At 38.7% G+C, this 17,964-nt stretch overlaps 1 protein-coding gene across 1 annotated transcript in view; it reads left to right on the top strand.

Moving 5' to 3' along the window:
• Positions 1 to 2,831: 2,831 nt before the first annotated feature.
• Positions 2,832 to 17,964, top strand: part of MMP16 (matrix metallopeptidase 16) — a 173,264-nt gene continuing 158,131 nt past the window's right edge. Inside the window, exon 1 of the mRNA XM_039695642.1 lies at positions 2,832 to 3,288. Within this exon, the coding sequence (XP_039551576.1) occupies positions 3,157 to 3,288 (132 nt within the window). The 5' untranslated portion in view covers positions 2,832 to 3,156. The remainder of the gene's footprint in view (positions 3,289 to 17,964) is intronic.

Here is a 17,964-nt window from a genome sequence, read left to right as displayed (position 1 = left end):
GCTGGCATTTCTTCACTCACACAAGCATTCCTGAATGGTATCTTTCACTTCAAATATCTTCTCTGTCCTTCATATGCCTTGTCTCTCCCTTGGTACTCCTATTCATACATTGCTACTCTCTTTCTTTACCAATCTCCCTCTACCTGTGTGATCTTTCCCTCTCTTCCTCAAACATGATTAAGAAATATTCATGTGCCTTTGTTGTCCACCATTCTCTTCATATCATTGCTTTTCTTCTTTCTTCCAATGGATAGAGTGTAAAGAAAAGAGGCAGCTGTATTTATGGCCCTGCTCTTTTCACAATAAATAGCCACAGCAGTCCTGGCAGGACAGACAAATGAAATTCCCGTTACAGTAACTTACCTATTTTCATTTTTTTGTTTCTGTTTCTGGATATTATACTAATGGCAGACTCTACAGAATAGACTGGGAAGCACAGAGCAAGTGTTTGCTAAGGGGACACACACACAAGCTCCTTGGGAAAGAGGAAAAACAACAGGGACTGTATAAAGTTAGTGTTTCCTTCATACGGTTACAGCGATGAATTCACAGTAATAAAAAAAAAATTACTAAATTACTTTTACTAGAAGTATAAGGTTTACAAGACCTCATAATACAATTACGTCCCTAAGATTAGAGAGGTTAACTCTAATAATCTTTCCTATGAAACCTACACATGGAAGAGATTCCACACTTCCACAAGGTAGGTATTTTGTCCCAAATGCTAAACTTGGGACACTATTGTTCCAGTATATATAAAAACATACATATTTCAGTATATAACCATTACATTTTAGAAAGTTTTGAACATTGAATCTGAACTTTACGAATAATTTAGATCATTGGGTTTTTTTTCCCCAGAAAGAATTAAGTATTTTTGTCCATTACATTTTAGAAAGTTTTGAACATTGAATCTGAACTTTACGAATAACTTAGATAATTGGGGTTTTTTTCCCAGAAAGAATTAAGTATTTTTGTCTTTTTCACAGCAACACTTACACATAAAGAGCTCATTTATTTCTGTCTTCTTAAACAAATGTTCTTCCAACTTCTATACCCATCTGTAACTTTCTATATCTTCTAATATTTTGTAATTTTCCTCTGACTGCCTTCAGTTTGAGACCAAACACAGTTGGCTTCTTCAACCCTTTGCAGAAAGGGTTTGCCCTGTCAGATGTACTGCACACCTATTAATACATTCCACAGTGACGCTGTCTTTTTTTCTTTAATGGTAACACATTGCTGACTCATATTTACATTACAGCCCCCAGATTATTTTCTGAAGTGCTGTTATTTTACCAGTATCCTTTTGATTTTACTTTTTAATTTTTCTTCCCAAATATAATTTCCATGCGTCAGTATCACGTTTTCTCCTGCTTCTTCCAAGACATTTCTTTAACTTGTGCTTAATTATTCATTTATTTAATTTGACTTCCCACATTTGCTACCAAAGTGCCAACAGGTCCATTTAGCTTGCTGACAGCTCTGTATTTCATAATTTCATCATTCACATCACTAAGAATCAGGACAGAAAATGCCTGTAGATCAAGCACTTAATGTGAAAAAAGTATATCACATAAGGAATTCTGCTTAAACAGGATTACTTTTGATTAGGCAGATCATGACTTCTTCACAAAACTCTTAATATACAAAATTATTCTTAATATACGAAATTATGGACAACCTAATACACTCCTACATTCTGCTACCAGGTGCAGTCAAAATTGTGTACATGCAGTCTGCACGTGTTTCAGCCATTGGGCTCAACGATCAGATTATGGAAATTTCACATCAGGTATGTCTTCTACTTCCTGTTTGCCCCATATAATGATCAAGTATCTCTGCATGTTTCTTGATAACCAAACGAGAAAAAAAAAATTCATTTTAATTTTTTTTTAATTTTTATTTTTTAATTTTTTTTTCCCCTCAGTAAACTTGGGAGTTTTGGAGGTTTTTTCCCCTCCCCCCTTTTCCCCAAGGTGCATTATAGCAATATCATGTCCACTGATGTTATGGATCACCTCACCTTCCTTATACTGGATGACATATCAAAGGGCCGCATAAAAAGTCCCGTTTACTATTAAATCACTGCAGGGGTAGTATCTGCCATAATCGTAAGGCATTTTCAACACGACAATATCCAGCATGAAGTTTGTCCGTGCTATAGTATTTCACAAGCTGATTTCCCTTAAGTGTATGGCCATGTTTTCGGAAGCATTAAGCAGAATTTCATCACCCAAGCAGCACCGCGGGCAGGGGAGCGCGGCGTTCCCGGGCACGGGCACCGCGGGCGCCTCGGGGCGCTCGCTCCGCGCCCGGCGCCTCCCGTGACCAGGCCGGGGGGGCTCCGGCACTCCTTCGGCTCCTGGGGACGGGACCGCGCGGAAAGGCCGCGGGCGGCTCTCGGGCCGCTCTCGGGCCGCCGGTGCCCAGCAGCCGCCCACGGAGGGAGGCTCCGGGCCGCAGCCCGCCGAGCGCGGCAGTGTGGCGCTGGCGCGCCGGGGCCGCCTGGTGGGGCCGTCGCCTTTAGGCCGCCTACGGGGCGGGACCATGAAGGTTTCGGCTGAACGTTCTGGAGTGGAGGGGAGCGGCGGGGGGCGAGCCGAGGCAGGGCAGGGCAGGGCAGGGCAGGGCAGGGAGCCGAGCCGAGCCGAGCCGAGCCGAGCCGAGCCGAGCCGAGCCGAGCAGGGCAACGCCACGCCACGCCACGCCACGGCAGAGAGCCGAGCCGAGCAGAGGCGAGCCGAGCCACGCCGGCCCGCCTTCCCCGGCAGGAGGCGGAGGCTGAAGGGGAGGAGGCAGGAGAGGAGGAGGAGGAGAGGCGGAGGAGGCGGGAGCAGAGGGAGGACACGGGGAGGCGGCTGCTGCTGCTGGGCAGAGAGGAGTCGTGCCGGAGCAGCGAGTGTACTCGGACGCCACATTCATTCCCTCTTGGCGGGGCTGGTGGTGAGGATGAGCGAGAGCTGACCCTGCCGCGCCGCCGCCCGTGCTGTGAAGTGTCTGCTCCTCCTCCTCCTCCTCTTCCTCCTCCTCCCCGGCTGTGGGTGAACCTGCGCTACGGGCTCTTCACCGACACGGGGGAGGCTGGTTTGTTTTGTGCATTTGTTTAAGGCAAAGAGAGAGAGAGGTCTTCCACCCGCTGAAGCACAGTTCACTATGATCGTACTCGCATCCAGCACTGGAAGCCGGTTGGATTTCGTTTCTCAATCCAGGGTGTTTTTCTTGCAAACCTTCATTTGGATTTTATGTGCTACAGTGTGCAAAGCGGAGCAGTATTTCAATGTGGAGGTAAGATCAGCCGGATGCGTGTGCGAGCGTGTGTGCTTCCCCCTCTCCCTTTCCTCCCTTCCCTTTTTTTTATGTCCCTCAAATCAAATCAGATAGCCAGCCATGTCTTCCAGCAGCCAGGGCATACGTCTGTGTAGGCTTTCCTTCCAGCAGCCGGCAGCTCGCTCCCCTCCCCGCGCTGCCCCGCCTGATGGATGCGTTTCAGCCGGAGATCCCGTTATCCCGGCAGCGCGATGCCGGGCGCTGGAGCGCAGCCCGCGGGAGACGGGAAACCTCACCCGGGCACGGAGGAGACCTGGGGCGCAGAATGTACATGCAGCTCAGGAAAGGTTCGCTGAATGTCTTGGACTTAAGATAACACCGTATTGCTGAGGTTTCCCAGCCTTTTTGGTTTGGTTTGGGTTGGGTTGGGTTTTTTTCGAAGAAGAATGAATGAAAGGGCGTTATGGGGACAGGAGGAAGGAAACTTGGTTTTTTTGGCACGGTTTTTTTGTGGTAGAGTATCTGAAAAAAATAAGATCTTTTTCCCATGTAGACGGAAGAAAAAGAGTTGCCACTAGAAATAGTGAAACAAATGGCATAAAGGTGCAACTACAGCTCGGAAGTTAGGGGGTGTGGAGGACAAGGAAATAACATTTTTCCAAGAGACAATGAAGATTAAAATGTGGGGATACCAAGATGGGGCAAACCCTAAGAGTTTACACTGACAGTGACCATCCATTTCCAGTCACCTTTGTCTACACACCCAGTTTTCCCATTAGGAGTTTTTACATAGTGCTTTCACTTATCTAATGCTTCTTTACTGACTTTTATCATCTTTGCATATGTTCTTTCGTCCTTTTTCTCCATCCTGTCACTCCATTTGTTCTGCTGTGATCCCTTACTCTGCTGCAATGTGATGTGTCTATTTCCTTCTTCTTTTCCTTGTCAATTCAACTTATTGATTTTTCTTGCTATGTCTCTGTAAGTCATATGTGCTCTTTCAGATTCTTATACATAATTCTGATGTTCTGTTAGGTTGCTCTGTTCCTTAATTTTCTTCTGTCCTGCCAACACCACTCAAAACTTTCTGCTGCACCCATACACCAGCATATTTTGTTTTATACTCTCTATAGTCTCCTGGGTTCCCATGATTCTTTCTCCCAGAAAAATGAAGTCTGCGTCCCTGTCTCACACATATGCACACTTGCTTATTTTATATGAGTTCTTGTTCTCACTCAGTGACACACATTCTTGCTCCTTTCTCTGACAAGATTGCTTATGCAGATCCTCCTCTGTTACTAGACTGTTTATCTAAAGTTCTTACCTGTATGTCTTTCCGTTTCATTCAAGATCACATCAAGTGTATAAAGAACCCACATTTTCTTTTTCTATGTCTGTTTTCATCCTTCTCTTTCCTTCTCTACAGGCAGTTTCCTTTGCAATTATCTCAGCTTAACAACACTCATCCATTGATCCTTTCTTTGACTTCCATCTCTCCAGAAAGTATTGTCTTTTTACTCCACCATTAAAATCTCTCCTGATTATAAATCTGAGTCTCTTTTCTTTCTCATCTGTGCTCTAGTCACTCATTTGATCCTTATCACAAGTGTGCATCTCTGCTTCTGTTGGATTGTAAGGTCTTTGGAGCAGGACTCATCTCCTATATTTATCTGGTGTGTACCATGCTCATGTCTGGAGTACAACTGTGAGACTTCTGCTATATGAATATTAAAACTGCATATTTAAGAGCACACATTGGTGTTTTATCCTTCTGCTCATGTCCTCAGCTGCCTTCTTTACTGATGATCAGAGGAAGGAGTGTGGAAGAGAGGAAGTTGCTCTCTGTATCCTCCCCATGCTTCACAGGCTGGCCCCCTGCAGAGTGTAGGGATGAAATTCCAGCGACAGAACTTTCTCCTCCCACAGCAGTCTGCTTTGCTGGCATCTGGCTCTGCTGGAGAGACGGGCAGCAGATGGAGCTAGTGTGGGAAGAGAAAAAGATTGGTTTAGTCAAGTGGAATGGAACAGGAGGCCAGCTCCAGTCAGGAGGAGGTTTTCTGAGGAAAGAAGGGAAACACTTTCATTTTTGCCACCTCTTCCATATGGAGAACAGTACATTTTGAGGGTAAAGGCAATATCAGCAGCAAGAAACACTGTTGGATAGAATGAAGTGGCATGTATGTGTGATGAGGGCACATATTTCCTTTTGAAATTTCCTTCGTTTTTGAAGTATGCCATCTTCTGCTCTTCTTTCCAACCCTGCTGAAAACGAAGAGTGTTATCATATACCAATGCTTCCAGTCATTTCACATTTAAGGCTTTGAGCCACACATTGCTGCGAGCCAGAAGTGTGTTCCAGGAGATTGCTGTATTATTTGAGAGTTGTCCTAATGTGGGGTTTTTTCCTAGGTCACTGCCTTTGACCATTGCTAATGGCATGGTCCTGGCCTAAATGAACTTCACATTTGCCCCTGAACAGCCATTGCTGTGTTCACATTGTTTGGATAGTGCTGAAAATTCAATTTTCTTTTTGCTGGGAACAGCAAAGGCTAAAAGCATGGGAAATTTGAGGCAAAGGACTTGGCAACAGCAAGTATGTATTGTGCTGTAAAACTCTGCGTGTCAGCACAAGTGCATAAAGCAGCTGTACTTCAGAGTAAATTGTGAAAATGTAACAAAGATTTCTTATGACAATAAGAATGAATATGCAAAGTAGGCTTCAGGAAAGTAGTAGTGTACATGTAATTGAATGAAATGTCACTGAAAAAAAAATGTTTAGGATGGTTGGAAAGCAGATTTACTTTTCATTCTTTTTTGTCTTTAAATAAAATGCAGATAATACCTGTTGAACATTATAAAATATGAAGATTATTTATTTCCTCTTGTTCTGTCCTGTTTGATCCACTTCCCAGACTGATAAGTAATATCTGTGCAGTCTGTGCAGTCTTGTTGTATTTTTTGGTTTGTTTGTTTCAGTGATGTGAGTCAGGGCAATTCTTAAGAGATACTACTGTAGCTCAAAGACATTAAATAATAATGTTTCCTTTTAAAAGTAAAACACAAAGCTGAAATTTACAAGCTTGTATGAACATTTCTGTTCCTTGTAATTTGGCTGTCTCTCCGTAAAATTTCTTTAAGCCAAACAGCTGCATGGAGGAATTCCTCAAGCTTCCAGTGATAGCTGAATTCAGCTGTCTATCCTGAAATGTATTCATGTACACAGTATTTCATGTAATAACCACAGTATTTCATGTAATAACATAGGTTGCAGATCATGGAGTATGGTACATGAGAGGGGCACGCTTGCACTCTGTATTGGTGAGAGTTTTGTGCTAAAGCTTCATGAGAGATGTTCATAATTGATAGGTTAAGAAATATGATGAAATTTAGGAATCACTTAGTCATATATGAAGGAAGGTTTTAAGATTAATTTTCAAAGTTCATTGATTATCAGTTGGATTTTTGTGAGGCTTTGTTTCTGACATCATGACAAAAACTAAGGACTACACTCTTAGCTCCCTCTTCTAGAGCTGAACTATTGGTCCAAAACAGTAACTTCATTAAGTATATTAGTGAAAGACTATGTCATCAATGTTGAGTTTTGCTGCTATTTTCAACTATTTCTGTACACTAGCAGGGGAAGATGTCCATCAATGAATGGAATTGAATGGAATAATAGTTATGAAAAGAACATTCCATGTATAAGACTCAATCAAACTCATACAGGCTAATTGTTACTAAAAAGTGATAAAGCAACAAACTACCTTCTTCCCCCTACTGGGCTCCTCACTATAGAAATAATATTTTGTATAGTTCAAAGATAGCTCTGTTGTGTGTTACTGGGAGTGTCTATAGCTGGTGTTTCACAAGTATCTATATATACATCTAGTGTGTATACATATATATATATATTTGCTTTCCTAAACCAAACAGTATTGCACTGTTTGAGCTGGTATTGTTCTGTAAATTTATCTCCTAATGTCATCCATTAGCTTTTGTATGTACTTGAATAATAAGTATGTTTATGTTTAATTAACAGTTAAATATCTAATATTAAAAAAATGAAAACAAATGTTACCATTTTGTTATGGGAAAAATGGTTATTGAAACAAAAATATCTTGATCAGAAGACAGGACAGTATGCATCTAGAATATGATTGATCTCTGGAACATAAAGCTGCTTACTCTTACTCAGATGAGTATCTGCCTAAGCCCTGTCAACGAAAATGTTTTTAGAATTGCACCTAGTTTCATTGACTGTATCTGTAACGTGGGAAACACTAGAGAGAAAGCATGCCTCATCATCTCTCTCCTCAAGCTGGTAGTTAAGCTGTTTTCCTCCTTCTATTGCTAAATGTATAGACTTGAATCCCTAGGGGACGTCTTAAAATTACTCTTATTTTAGTGTGAGCAGATCTTTAAAACAATACAGTCATCTCCCATTTTCAAAAGTGGGGTAGTTAAATTGCATGTTGTAGAACAAAACACAGTGGAATCCAAACTTCAGAAAAATAACATCAGTTTCCTCCATGGTAATAAGTTTCTGAGAACCCCATTGTTTTCATTGTTAATAACCTTCACAATTAGCCTCCAGCTCCTGCTAAATTATAAGGCATGACATTTGATTCCATAAGCTCTTAGTCTTTTAGGTTTAAAACCAGACCAGTTTCATTCTTCAGTTGGCATCTGAAAAAGAATAAACATTTGGGAGGGGAATAAATCCTCCAAAGCACCTTTACACACTTTTGAACTAGTGATCTTGGTTGTGAGGTTTATAGGCGCAACACAATTTTTTTATAGTTCATTAAAATGCAAGCTGAAAACCATGGAAAAGCAATTAATGTGGTTTTGGTATCAATAGTGCCATGTGTCCTAACAGGAATTTAGAGGATCTTCTGCATTGTGTGACATTACAATCAGTATGTGTGATGCTCAATCACTTAAATTCTTAATCTCACTCTTGCATAGGATATCAATGAAATGAACTGCACTTTAGTTAGAACAAGGAGTTCAAACTGAAATTGTTAGAAAGATGGAGAGGAGTTACTGAATCAGGTGACAGAGATGATTATTGGGTGAAATATTACTCAAGGAGAACACAGATATAATGTGGTATATTTCCTGTTTGCTTATTTATGAAATACAGATACAAAGAAAAGCTCCTATAAAGGTCTCTGGTGAGCAGATATATCTAGATAAGGAAAATAAGTGGAAAATTATGTGTCTGATGGAAGGCAATAGAATGCTTTTCTATCAAAGAAGGAGAATACCTACTATATAATGAACTGACTCTCATTTAATATGGAAGGCAATAGAATGCTTTTCTATCAAAGAAGAATACCTACTATAAAATGAACTGACTCATTTGATGCAAAGAAATACATGTGAAGAAATACTAAGTTGTTAGAATGCATTTTCTACTGTAAAATGTGAGACTATTTTGTCCTACTGACATTGCAGGGATGTTCATGGATTCTGTTGCCTGTTTTTTTTTAAAGACAGGTTGGAAGGATGGTGCCTGTTCTTATGGCTTCACTGCTGACATAGTATTTTATACCTTAGATACAAAACATATTTGTTTATTATTGTAGTTCAACTTGTTTTCCTGTTGTAAATTTTTGTCAGTTTAGTGTTCAAGCATCACAGCTATTAGTGAATCTCAGTTCTACTAAAGAAAAGAAATAAAATGGTTAAAGAGATTTATGTAATCACCCTATGTAGTGCAAGATAAAACTACAGAAACATGTATTCCTAATGTTTTCTGACATGAGAGCTTACTAAAATAAATACAATATTTATTGGCCTACCAGTAAACCTTGAACAAGCCCAAGCTTTCCCATTCCGTTATTTGGAAGGCATAATGTAAAACTCCTGCATAACCATTCATTGTTTCTTCAAAGTGGATATACTGTGTTCTTTAACTGGTTTAAGATTTATGCTGCTCTTTGTCAGTTTTATTTGAATCCGTCTAAAAGGTCACTGCTTGCTCTAGGCACCTCAGCTCTGCTTATTCACTCAGCAAGACTGTGTTGTAAGAGTTTATAAAGATAGAATGTGGTATTATATAGATTTTAAAGCATTTCAAACTGGATCTGTTTTTACTATTTTAAAGTCTGTCTCATTCTTGTACTTTATGGAATGATCATTTTATGGTATTAAACATTGGAAGATTTTGTTTTGATACTGTTTGAAGATCCTTAGGAAACCATGTAACTTTAAAAATTATATTACCATATTTAAATTGCTTAAATCTCAGCTCCCTATTTCAGATTCCAGTTTATTGTCTAGCCTTTTGCCATCCTCAAAACACACTGTTGACCATAATCTGAAGGAGCAGGTTGAGTCTGTTTAATTTGTTATCTGTGATATGTCAAATGACAGATTTGGTTTCATTCTGTATGAGGAAGGCCAGGATTAGTGCTGCAAACATGATTTTAGCTGGCACTGAAATGGATTTGAAAAATAATTATGATTAGAGCTTTATCCTTTAAAGAGAGGTCATGCTATTTGGAACCTTTATTTATTGGTTGCCTGGCAACTGTTCATTCATGTTCCTGCTTATCATCATTCATTGTAAGCATCTTTGCTGTACACTAAGAGCAATTAAGTGGCAACACTTTATTTCTGTGATGAATTAAATTTGACATAAATTACAGATAAAGAAAAAAATATTTCTGTAGTTTTACTTATTAACCAAAACTGTTGTTACAATGTTTCTTTGCTTATTAACATCTGGTTTATACCAGCTGAGGAGTTCAGCTGTACTAATAATGTTTCTAGCATACCTTTTGAGGTATTACAGCACATAATTGATTTAGGGGCTTGTTCAGGTATTTTTGCCATGTTTAGAAACTCCTGTCAATTTCAAGACTTCAGGGTGCTAGGAAACTTATGTCCTGTTGATTTCAGAGCTTAATATTGGGCAATCCAATGTCAAATATTGAAGCTTGAACCCAGTCATCGGGAAAGGGATTTCACATTCTAGAGTTAAAACTGCTGTGCTAGGAGATGTGCAGGTGAAGCAATAAGAAGAACATTAAAGTCGCTTGATGCTTTCTCTCTCTAGAACAACAGCAGTTTTTATTACACATTAAAAAAAGCATAAAGTATATTATTCAACAATTGCTTTGTGGCTGTGGATGAAAATATTTTGCTGTCTTTATTAATTCATTATGAATCGTATCAGGATTGACCCTTGTGTGGAATAGCAGTGTGGAATGAGACTGTCAGGTTATGGAGTATTTGTAGAAGATGTCTTTGTAAAGAATATTGAAAAAAATTCCTTATGTCTGCATCTTAAAAGAGCATCTACACTGTGTGGCCAGGGTGGAAGTAGATTTATGTCTCTGCTGCTACTACTTGCTAGGATTGCCTCTATTCTGGTTGGCTCAGTGCTTTGGAAAAGAGGCCATCTCTGTTCACATTGATGATAAAAATGTTATCATCAGCATGGATTTACTATGGGTAAATCATGCTTGACCAACCTTGTTGCTTTCTATGATGATACAACTGCCTGGACAGATGAGGGGGAGAGCTGTAGATATTGTCTACCTCAACTTCAACAAGGCTTTCAAAGCTGTCTTGCTCAACATCCTCCCAGGCAAACTCAGGAAGTGTGGACTGGGTGGGAGGACAGAGAAGTGGTTTGAGAACTGGCTGAACAGCAGATCCCAGAGGGTTGTAATCAGTGGCACAGGGTCTGGTTAGAGGTCTGTCACTGGTGGTGTCTCCCAGGGTTCAGTACTGGGCCCAGTATTGTTTGACTTTTCATCAATAACTTGGGTGAAAGGGTAGAGGCCTCCTCAGCAAGTTCCCTGACAACAGAAAGCTGGGAGGAGTGGCCGATACTCCAGAGTGCTGTGCAGCCCTTCAGAAGGATCCTGACAAGTTGGAGAGATGGGCAGAGAAGAACCATCTGAAATTCAACAAAGGTGGATGCAGGGTCCTGCATCTGGAAAGGAACAACCCCATGGACCAGTACAGGCTGGGGGTAACCTGCTGGAAAACAGCTCTGTGGAGAAGGACCTTGGAGTACTGGTGGACAATAAGCTGTCCATGAGCCAGGAGTGTGTCCTTGTGGCCAAGACAAATGTCTCCTGGCATACCAGACAGAGAATTGCCAGCAGGCTGAGGGAGGTGATCCTGTTGCTCTACTCAGCCCTAGTGAGGCCACATCTGGAGAGCTGTATCCAGTTCTGGGCTCCTCAGCACAAGAATATCTCTCCTATAAGGACAGGCTGAGGGATCCGGGTCTTTTCAGCCTTGAGAAGAGATGACTGAGAGGGTATCCCATCAATATCTATCAGTATCTGGAGAGAGGGTGGCAAGAGGATGGAGCCAGGCTCTGCTCAGTGGTGCTGAGCAATAGGACAAGAGGCAATGGGCAGAAAATGGGACACAGGAAGTTCCACCTGAATATGAGGAAGAACTTTACTCACACTGGAACAGTATATGGAGTCTCCTTCACTGGAGATATTCAGGAACCATCTGGATACAATCCAGTGCCGTGTGCTCTGGCATGACCCTACTTGAGCAGGGAGGCTGGACCAGATGACCCATTGTGGTACCTCCTAACACTACCTATTTTATGATTATGTGAAAAAATGTCCCTCTGTGACTGATGCCCTCTTCTTTGAGCTTCTGATTGTATTAACTTGTAATTACTCATCATATCATGACACAGTTAGGGGGAAAAAAGTAACTGCTGTAAGACAAATGTATGTCAATTTTCATCAAATTTTCCCACTCATGTGACATGTTTGTAATACTTGAAGATTGTGTTGTGTGTTTTTTCTCTTTTATGAAACAGTTGAACTGGTTTCAAAGCTGTATAAATGATTGGAAAAGAAATGCTAATATTAGAAAATCTAGTCTTTAGTATTTTTTTTTCTCCTTATATTATAAACAGTTGTTATATTTCATTGGTAGTGTTCATTTTTGCTGGGATGTAATCACAAATTCACTTACAGATGTGAAATAGATGTTGGCAATGGGAAGACTTAGTTTCTTAGAAAATTAGCAGCTGAAAGGCAGAAAGAAAATCATCAATGTCTCTGAAACATAGATAGTAAAACAGAAAAACAAGCCTCCCTTTCAATGGGGAGGAAGTTACTTTATTTAAATGTATTGGTGCATATTTACAAAGTGTACAACAGAGGAAATTGCTTTCTTTTTGTATGGCATGTGGATCTGAAGGTGATGATCCTGTCACATTTTTACCTCAGACATTGGTTGTATGATGCTCTGCTAGGAAATTGCTTTGACCCACTGTCTTTGCAGAGAAATTGACAGATTGTATCTGTCTGTGTTGTGGTTTGTGTTTAATTGCAAGTGAAAGAAATTATCTTTCATGCAATAAAATGCATTATTATTATTGTTATGAGAAGTAATAGAAATATATTGTTAACTGTATTGCATGATTTTGGTCGTGGCATGTGAGGCTTTTTTTTTTTCTCTCATTGCTTCTATGTATTTAGAAAAATTAAATAATAATTAAAAAACCTCAAACCAACCCAGGGCAGTGTTCCAGTGTTTAGTTTTTCTTGTTGCTTATGAAGTGTCAAGCTCTGATACTTCTATCCTTCATTACTTGTACATGAAATGCCAAGTCTTTATTATACTTTTCTCTATTGCATATATTTTCAAATATGTAGGGGAAAGGGTCTGATGTCAGTGACTGAGGCATTTTGCTGGGGGGCTGAAGATCTGGGTTGTGTGTCCAGTTCCATCATGAGTCTTCATATGGGTCCTGTAGTTTATCCATCTTTGTAACCTAGCTTGCACAAATGCACATTGAACTAAGGGAAGAGTGTTTCCAGCATTTTCCAATACATATCAAGAGCAATAGAAGAAAAGAGATGTAAAAGAGCCAGGAATATATCTTCATTACTCCTTTATCTTGGAACTTTTTCATAAAGTATAGTAGAGGGGTATTGTAAAATATAAATACAGCATTTCAATTTAATGATCTGTAGAATTGTTCTAGAAGTGAATGTGTTCAAAAGAAAGTGCCAGAGCAGAAAAGATGAAAGCCATGTCTCGAACAGTTTGAACACTGGTTTTATTTTTTGTGGTTGGTTTTTTTTTAGGGTTTTTTAGGTTTTGATATTTTATTTGTTTGTTTTGTTTTTCTTTTGGTATTTTAAAATATGAGTACCAAAACTTGGTAGACAACACTATTAGGATTAGGTGAAGGATGTCATTAGATAACTGAAGATAGAGAGCATCACAGTCTCTTTCAGAATGAAAGTTTCAATAAGATAATTTTTGTTACCCAAACATACTCAAAAGGATTTTAAATAAATGTAAAATCTTCACAAATAAATCAATTTTGGATCAGACTGTAAATACCACAGAATGCACAATTAAAACCTGTTCTGTTTTTGAGTGAAAGTACTCTTAAACGAGTAAATTGTTCCCCAAACATTCCTGTTTCCTTTTTATCACAATACCAAAACTTCTCCTTTTGTATTTGAGTATTTGTGGATTTTTATGGCATACAATAAAAGATGCACTGCTCCATGCATTTAATGTTTTTATATTAGGCACCACTGAGAGGCAGCCATACTGCTCACATACCCCTGCATGTTAAGAAATTAATGGTGAGAGGATAAGGTAAATAAGATTTGCTGTGATGACATGTTAAGTATGATAGAAGTGGAAACTGAATCTTTTTCCTCAAGGTTCCTGTATCATCTGTTCACCTTATGACTGTTTCAGAGTGACTTGAAGTATTTTTCTGAGCTCTCCTGTTGATATTGACTAGAAGTGATTTAAGTTGCTCACATGTGGGTATCAAGCTCCTCTTAACGTGCCCTTGGCCAAGATGTGCGCAAGGCTGGCAGAAATAACGTGGGATCAACAAAAGTTTCCTCTTTAGGCTAGCAATGGGAAGCCAGTCTCTGTGTTCTAAGTCAGCTCATATGACTCTAGACACTTCTATTTAGGTAACTAAAACCTGTTTCTAGTTTTAAATGATGCTGGAGAGTGATGAGACCTATATCTATAGGGCTCCCCAGGGTAGACAGTGGCATTCCAATGTCATGATTTGGGGTTGAATTCCTTCTCTCTGCAGTGGTAGGATTCATTACATTTGTGTAGGGACCTGGTGCTGGTTAGGCCCTGTGGTCTGAGTTGCTTGGTCCCTAGATACTGTTCCAGAAAATCACAGGCCTTTTTATCCACTGGATAAAAAAGCCAGTGATATATCTCCCATCCCCTGGTTAATGTAGTTCATCTCAGATAACACCAGGCACCTGTACTCCTGACAAAACCAGGAATAGAACTCCATCCTTATGTCACTACAATTTTTACCCTGTCACTTTGATGCTCTGCACACTATTAAATATATTCATCCCTTAGTGTAAAAGTATAACACTACCTCACATCTTTGGATCTCAGGTATTCTAAGTATTTAGTTAGGGATTTAAAGAACACATTTCTGTACTGTAACAAGACAGTTTTGCCTTCAGCTGTAATAAGATTGGGCCTGAGCCTGTTCAAATCCATGTAAAACATGTTACCTAACTCAAAGCAAACACTTATGGCAGGTTTTATACATTTACTGCTTCTGAGTGTTATTTCATGCCTCACCTTAAATGCTTTTAAAGGCTCTCTTTCTGTCCTAAACTTACAAACATCTAAACGGCTTGAGGGGAGAAAACAGAGTGCTTAGCATTTTTATAAAAAGTAAGTAATAAGAAAATATATTTTATATGAATAAGCTTGTGACGTGTCTGTTGCCTGATAGACAATTCCCAAGAAGATAAAAATTAAAAAGACATTTTAATAATTTCTTTAGCAAAGAGCCCTTGGCCTTCAAGAACAATTATCTTGTTTTCAAGTACTTTTGTTATGTAAAGCAAAATGCAGATTAAGTCAACAAAAATTTACATTTCTATATTAATACCAGAATTTAGATCTCATCACAGACAGGTATGTAATTTCATTGATTTCTTTATACTACTTGCTTTAGGTCTTCAATACGGTAATTTTAGCTGTGTCAGATTAAGGGTGTAACTGACCAGATTGTATTTATAAATTTCCTTATTTATTTAATTTTTAAATCCAAAATTTGAAATACTTGAGTATGCTACCTGATACACTATTTAAATGAGCTTTCTGATATCGTGTAATTAGAGAGAGACCAGATCTGCTGAGGATTTTTAAGTCTGCATTTGTGAAGAAAGAGTGACATATCTGCAATCTTCTAATCCAGAAGAGCTTCCTTTGTAATATATAGCTCTTCTCTTGTTTTGCATTCACAGGCTCATTTAGAGATAAGACAGTATTGTAGATCCTTTGTGAATCATTCCATCATTTTTTCTGACTGTTGAGAAAATTTAGTTTTTTTCCCAGCAGTCAGATAAAGATATAATCATTGTTCTTCATAGACTAGCTGCTTAGATGCCATTTCCACTAGGATATTAGAGAGTTTTTCTTCATACAAGATCTTACTGGGAAGGTGATGTCAATTTAATTTGGACCAAAAGTTTTGGATTGTATAGAAGTATATTCTTTCTCTAACTTTGCTCAAAATAAAAATTCTGTTTCATTAAAAGCTGGGGGATTTTAATGTCTTTATGAATATTCGCTTCCTTATCTTAATTTTCAGCTGCAGAGGAAATTATTCTTAAGGTGAATCTAAGCTTTTAAAATGTTGGAACAATACATTCTATGATGTTTTGTAAAAGTTACGAGTGATAACAGACAGGGCAGCCTAAAGCGATTAGTGCTTTTCTCATGTCCTGTCTCCAGTAATACAATGGAGAAGTTCATCATGCCTGTTAGCTTTATCCTGATAGCTAGAAAAGGTAAAAAAGACTTTTAACTTTAAATGTCCTGTGGTCTGAGGTTTTTATAGATTTTAACTTGTTTTTAGAAATAAAATAGCTAAATGTGATTGAAAATTGTGTAATAGTGTTTGGTGAAGTAACTAATGAAAAGAAAAAGTAGTTACTTTTTAAAATTTGAAAAAAAAAAAGAATTCATAGAGTTGTTGAAAGAAGTCAAGAGCCTTCAAAGTTATACAGAAATGGAGAATATAATTTTCCTTCATTTTTCTCTTTTTTTCTTGGAGCTCATATACTACCTATATTTCAGTGATAAGAAGAAACTAGAGACAGGAAGAAGAAAGAGAATCCACTCATATTAAATTGATTTTCTTTTTTGTAACTGTTACTTGTTTACTTGTGTACTTAGTAGCCTGGTAAAATACCTCGTCTTCACTGGGAAACTTAGATGAGACTCTAACTTCATGGAATTGTTGAGAATGTGCCATTAATTTAATTGCATCCAAGGTTTTACTCCAAGCTATTTGAAAAGCACTGAATTACTAAACATTTTACCTTAGTAAATTAAAATTATGTGTATCATAGAATCATGGAATGATTTGAGTTGGAGTGGACTTTTAAGATTATCTAGTTCTATCCCTGCCTGCCATGAGCATAGAGGGATACCTTCCACTAAACCAGGCTGCTCAAAATCATCCAGCCTGGCCTTGGGAGGTTTCAGGAATGGGGCATCCACAACTTCTCTCAGCAGCCTATGCCAGTCTCTCATTACCATTTTTCACCACAGTGAAAAATTTCTTGCTGACATCTAGTCTAAACCTACCCTCTTTCATTTTCAAGTCTTTGTCCTGTCACTACATACTTTTCTCAAAAGCCCCTCTCCAGATTTCTTGTAGGCCCCTTTATGTATCAGAATGCTGCTAGGAGGTCCCTGAAGCCTTCCCTTCTCCTGGTTGGGAATCTATATAAATATATTATATATTTAATATGAATGTTTATTAAATATTTAAGATAATTATTGGTGTAAAAATCCATAGGCTTAACCTATATATAAGGGATGAAATTAATACAAAAAGAAATGGAGATGCACTATCTACACATAAGCTGAATCTTGTAGTTAGAAGAAAGTTTCAAATCATTAGAGGGTTGTTATTCTTGAAGCACTTTTTGAGAAGAACAGTAGTGAGGTCATTCAGAGAAGAAAAAGTTAACTTGAGATGGGATCTAACTATTTCGTGTGGGGGCTTACCAATGTATAACCTTACTCATCAGCAGTAATGGACTGGATTCCTTCCTTGTTCTGTACTCTGTCTAACAGTAATTTCCTCCTTCAGAGAGGCTGATAGCTTTACTGACAGCCATTGACTGTAATGTTTATTCTGCATTAGTGTATCTACCTTAAGAACCCTGTAACTATTATATTAGACCAAAAATGTGGGCTACATTGCATCAATACAGTTTTCTGCTTCATTGCTTTTTGTCATTTACACTTTTCAGTCACCGTGTGTGAAAGTGTCTTTTTTCCAACAACGTTTAATTCAGTGTTGAAAATTGTAAATAATGCCCACAGAATCAACCATACTTGTTTGAAAATCATAAAAAAGGCTTTTAGAGTATTTGTCTTCTTTTTGAGCTCTTAGGTTCACTTCTTTTTGTTTTTTCTTTTTGAAACAAGAATGAGAAATTCACAGTTAAAGAAGAAACAGAATATTTTAATTTTATGCAGTAAGCCAAATCTTCAAGAAACTTTCCAACAGTTTAACATGAAAGCTGTCTAACACTAGCCACACTGCTTTCTTCATGCCTCTTTTCAGTTTTGATTGTCTTCAAAATTGTATTTGCTGCTATTTTTGCTCCTGTTAAAACCTGCCACTTCATAAGGTCAAAGTACTTCTAACTGCTG

Source organism: Passer montanus, unplaced genomic scaffold (assembly GCF_014805655.1).
Source record: "Passer montanus isolate IOZ18808 unplaced genomic scaffold, ASM1480565v1 scaffold90, whole genome shotgun sequence".
Taxonomy (NCBI): Eukaryota; Metazoa; Chordata; class Aves; order Passeriformes; family Passeridae; genus Passer; species Passer montanus.
Note: the sequence above shows the minus strand (reverse complement) of the source record. Positions and strands in the feature narration are given on the sequence as shown.